The sequence below is a fragment of the Diplotaxodon limnothrissa genome, linkage group LG19 (genome assembly GCF_057381915.1).
Source record: "Diplotaxodon limnothrissa isolate DT_005_m linkage group LG19, D_limnothrissa_male_GT1.1, whole genome shotgun sequence".
Classification (NCBI taxonomy): domain Eukaryota; kingdom Metazoa; phylum Chordata; class Actinopteri; order Cichliformes; family Cichlidae; genus Diplotaxodon; species Diplotaxodon limnothrissa.
The window spans coordinates 11,612,882-11,618,176 of record NC_140614.1 but is presented as its reverse complement, the minus strand read 5'-3'; the positions used below and the strand labels follow the sequence as shown (position 1 = coordinate 11,618,176).

The 5,295-nt window shown below is 38.7% G+C and overlaps 1 protein-coding gene across 1 annotated transcript; it reads right to left on the bottom strand.

Moving 5' to 3' along the window:
- Positions 1 to 1,620: 1,620 nt before the first annotated feature.
- Positions 1,621 to 5,295, bottom strand: LOC146611819 (interferon-inducible GTPase 5-like). The gene is made up of 2 exons (XM_085343534.1): positions 4,731 to 5,295; positions 1,621 to 2,258 (listed from the first exon to the last, which is right to left on the bottom strand). The coding sequence occupies exons 1-2, from the start codon at positions 5,293 to 5,295 to the stop codon at positions 1,621 to 1,623; spliced, it is 1,203 nt and encodes a 400-aa protein (XP_085199660.1).

Here is a 5,295-nt window from a genome sequence, read left to right as displayed (position 1 = left end):
TAAACAAATGAACTCGTAAATTATTGAGCTTAAACATACACTATAAACATCAAAATAAACTAAAATTCAAAATACTGGGTTAAAAGACCCAAGATCGTGACAGGTTTAACTACAAGCAAAGTCTAACTTAGTTTGACACGTTTTTGTTAGAAAAAAATCAAATTGTTGCTTAAATTTACACTAAATGCCAGAAATCTAAGCTGCCATGAACAAAAACAGTATGCAATATATTCAGTTTTAGAATTTATATTCAGTGTTAACTGTAGCTGCACTCAAAGTGTTAATGCTACCTTATTTTAATAATCAACACAGTTATGCCAAACTAGGGTGGAACTAAAGGAGGCAAGAGATCATTTTAGGGAGTAACATGTCACCCTTCTACATCTGCCCCTGAACTTACATTTATAGATTCATTCCAACCTGCTCTCTCTATATTGTAATATATCTATATCACTAAAGCACTTGGATGGATGCAAACTGCATTTCGTTGCCCTGTACCTGTGCATGTGCAATGACAATAAAGTTGAATTCTATTCTAATTCTATTCTCTCATGCCTCTGGACGCGTAACATACCGACAATTTTTCACATAGCGTTGGTTTGTTAACACGTTCTCATCACAACACTTGAGTGAAAGTATGAGTGCATTTATTGATGACCCTATGGACAAATTCTTCTGCAATTTAATGAGAGAAAACCAGATATTCTTCCACTGCTTCTTAATTTGTCTATAGACCAAATATCTAAAAACCAATTAGCTTTGAAAGAAAATAATTAATTGCAGCAGCAGACGTTTAAAGATGTTTTATTTAGCTACATTAGGACAGAAAAAGCTCAAGTCTTTTGTAGGGAAGAACGATTAGTGTCAAACTAAGGTTTCTAATATTTTGTCCACCGAAGATAAGACTCATAATGTATTGTTTGGTGCAGTGGAATCTATTGTTTCATCAAAATCAAATACTACTACTACTACTACTACTAATAACAATTAATGTTAATATCTTTATTAATAACATTTTATTATAAGCAAGCAGGAATAACGTTGATGAACATGCAGTCATATCTGTATTATTTGTGTTGTAGTTCCTCACTGTGACCGCTGGAGGGCGGTAAACACTCATCACAAATTACAGTCAACAGGACTCAAACACCACAGAGCAGTTTCTGTTCTACACACCTCTGTTTTATCACATTACATCATCCACTCTTTAATAGCTGGTATTTATTATGCTGGATGCTATGATGTGATAACAAAACAATCAGACTCATCACACTCTAGTGCTGACAATAACAACAACACAAAGAACAAAGAAACACATCATTGCAATGATTCAGTAGCTCTTCTACAGTATACACAGTTCATATCTGAATAATAAGATCACATTAGTTCCTGTGATGTGATGGAAAGTTTGAGAGTTTGAGTGTGAGAAGCTGGGAGAAGTTACTCTTCTGTTTCTGCTCTGATCAGAGGAACTACTCTACACTACAAGCCTCGGTTATAATTTAAGCAATCGATTTCAGGAGATTTAATTCAGTCTACTTTAAAAAAAAAAAATCAAAATCTAATTTTTTTGGTTTAAACTAGTTTTAAGTGTCATTAAAGAAGTTGCCATTTATAATATCACACTGAGGTGTTCAGACACAGAGCCCTTTTAAACACCCTCTGAGCATCATCAGCGAGCTCAGTGAGGAAATATTTCAGAGCTCTGTAGGTTGTGGTGAAGGAGAGGCCCGCAGCCAGAGGGATTCCTATTAATGGAATCCACCTGGATCCTTCCTCTAGCGCCATGAGTGCAACTGTGCTGGTCAGTTGGGACAACAGCTTCAGGAGAAGCTCTGGGGTTATTTTTGCTGCAGCCAGTGGTGATTTAAGGACATTAAGCAGCTCAGTGTAGGGCACACCTGAGGTGGCAGAGAGTTTCTGCAGTGATGGCTTATCAAGCCCAAACCCAACTACATAATCTATGACTAAATCAACCATCATGGACAGGTCCATACAAATGGAAAGTCCAGGAACTGGAGCCCCTGCTGCAGCTGCAGACAGAGTAGCCCAGTATTTTATTTTAGACTGAAACGCTTTTTTCTTTTTGTTGATGATCTCCAGGTTGATGTTGGGCATGGCTCGCAGCAGAGCATCTCTCTGCTGTGCAGGAAGGTCTCTGTCTAAGGTCTCATGTAAGAGAGAGAAATTGTACAGGTGGAGCTCGAAGCTGGACACCAGGAAGACCTGTGGAGACTTGATGCCTTGTTCCTGAAGACCTGAGTTATAAAAGAGAAACAACAACATTCAGAGTTTATGATTGAGAATCAGTAAGATTAGTAAAATGGTATTTACATAAACCATGTGGGGAAAAAAAAAGAGAAAGCACATGTACAATATGATTTTAATATTCAGTTTGCAAAATTAAACATTAAACAAATGATCCTGCACACCTTACTGTGACTCAGTGAAACAAGAACCCAATTACAAAGTTCAGATTTTAGAAAGGACACACAGAGGCTGCAAACCAGACTGAATTCAGTTGTTTAATTTTATTTTTAGTTTAATATTGTAATCTGTTGGGTGTTGTTCAGTGTTAATACTGAAAACAAACTTTAAAAAGAGCTTTTGCTTTTGTTTGTGAGCAATAACTACATTTTTTACCACAGAAATTTTTAAAAAGGGACTCACCTTGAACACAGTTTTCCCTGATTTTTACCAGAGTTGACTCTGCATTGAAATCTTTTTTCTGCAGTGCAGAGTTTGGGATGATGGACACACAAATCTCACTTAGTGATAAAGGATTTCATAGGCAGAGATGGGCAGTAACGCATTACAAGTAACGCATTACTGCCGGATTACAGTAACGCGATTACTTTTTTCAAGTAACGAGTAATGTAAGGGATTACTATTGCAAAAAAGGTAACTAGATTACCGTTACTTTCCCATAGGAACGCTGCGTTACTGCGTTACTAAAACCGTGGCCCTTTCTCAATTCTCAAGTACGCGAGTACGAACTCGCGATTTGTACAATTGGAACACCAGCGTACTTGATGATGTCACCGGTCTGGAGTTTTTACTGCCGTCCCCTCTTAATTCAACTGTGAGTAATATGTTATGAAGCTTAACTTTAATCGCAGCCAAACCGGTTTACTCAGGAACAAATAAAACCAAACATTAACATTTAGAAGTGATCTAAGTGACTTATATATCATGTTTAACCTCAGTAGTGAAATCTCTATTAAAAAAAGTAGTGTACATGTACATACGTGTACATACCTTAATAAAAACAAGCAGGTGAGATGTTAGAACGCTTTTATTTTTATTGTAGTGGACACTCATTACAATAGACAGCTACTGGGGTTTGGGGTTTGTTTAACCTGAGTAGCGAAAAGACCGTGGGGGGGTTGAAAACGATGTGCTGGGAGCCCGCTGTTCTCGCCGGCTCTAATAATCCTCAACCTCGCTGTCTGCTATGGAGCGGGCGGGTCACAGACGTCTCCGAAAACGTCGGAGCGCGTTTGGAAATATGTGATATCTTGATAAATCAAGCAGATATTTGAAGTTTACACAGCTACATTCTCGCTGGAAAATAACTTAAAAGTTTATTTTGTGACCCAGAAAGAGTAATATTTAAAAGTTTTTAGCCCCGCTTGTCCACCATTGCCGCGTTTGAGTTTCGGACTAAATGCATTCTGGGATATTTAGCTGCACAAAGTCCACACAAGTCACCACCAATGCATGCTCAATAAAACGGGCGGAGCGAGAACACATCCGGGACTTTTTCGCGTTCTCGGCTTGATGCGTACTTCGAATTGGAACAGTACTTGGTCTCTGACTGATGACGTATCACGAGTACACGAGAACGAAAGTACACACAAGTACGCATATTGAGAAAGGCCCCGTGATTTTTTTGCGAGAGTGTCTCATGACAGTGACGTAAGCGAGTGCGACGTTCGTGGCAACAGCTGTGTGCAGATCAACAATGGATCATATATCGAGTGCGGGAGAGAGTATGAGCGTACAGCGTTTAAAGCGTGGAAGTACTGACCTTACTTTGAGTTTGATTCCATAAAAAGTAACAAAAACATTAGTGTCCGTTGTGCGTGGGAAGAAAACTTCTTTTTACAGCAAAAAACCCCCTAAACTTCTGAGCAAGCACCGAGTAGCTACGACGTAATGGGAAACTCACAGAGAAACTCGCGGATTCTTCCACTGACCGCTGCGGCACACCTGCACCAGGGTAAACCTCCGCGTGCCCCAGTCCTGCTTTACAGGTGAAAATAGAGCAACAGGACCGCTAGTGTGTGAATGTGAGAGTGAATGAATAGTGGCATTGTAAAGCGCTTTGGGTGCCTTGAAAAGCGCTATATAAATCCAATCCATTATTATTATTAGTCTTTGACTTTATTTTCTGCCGTGTTTTACTTGTATCTATTTGAAAGAGTGAGTGTAAACACACACAAAAAATTATTTTATGCGCTGGAATGTGCAGAAAATAGGTTTAAATGTTAAACTAATTTCTTCAAGTCAGAGAATGTTGCATATAATTAATTTGTTTTAAAGATTAAAACTAATAAAACAAGTTTAAAATGAGACTTTTCCATTTGATTACATTTTGTATGATGGATTATGCAGAAAAAGTAGAATTGACATGGAAAAGACATTTTATCAGCACATACACAAGCAATGGTTATATATATCTTTACACAAATGACAATCTTAAAAGAATTAACTCTAACAACACTCACCTCCGATGCAGTTTTCCCTCATTTTCGAAAGGGTCCTCTCTTGACTGAAGTCTCTCTTTCTCCTCTCAGCATTTATATCGTTGTCGATCTTTGAGCGAACAAAGTAGAACTTTTTCTCCATCTTCTGAATCTCCTGAGCGAGTTTCACATCATTTTTTCTGAAGCGAGTGTCTGAGATGATGATGAAGAAGTCAAACTTCTCAAATTCAACAAGCTTCAGGTACTTATCAGCTGGAAACTTGGTGGTGCCGATTCCAGGGAGATCCCAAAAAGTAACATTGGGATAGTTTGGATGGGTGTATTCTTTAACCACCATGGTGCATTCTGTAACATCAGTAGGTGCAGCTCCCTCATCGTCATTGGACAGCCCTCTGAAGGCATTAATAAAGGTGGATTTACCAGCTCCAGACTCCCCTGTGATGGCGATATTTAGTGGAACGTTATTTTGCTTGTCTAAATATTCTCGAATCTTTGCAGCTGCTGCAGCAGTGTCATTGTTTTCCAGGTCTTCTTTAACGGCAGCGATTTCCTCTGCAAATGAATCATTTGGATCTTCCATGCTCAT

What these genes read in the sequence shown, in the direction of transcription:
- LOC146611819 (XM_085343534.1), bottom strand. Translation starts at nt 5,295, where the DNA reads ATGAGCATGGAAGATCCAAATGATTCATTTGCAGAGGAAATCGCTGCC. An exon ending in GAGGGAAAACTGCATCGGAG is followed by an intron (nt 2,259 to 4,730) that starts GTGAGTGTTGTT and finishes TTTATAACTCAG; the next exon opens with GTCTTCAGGAACAAGGCATC.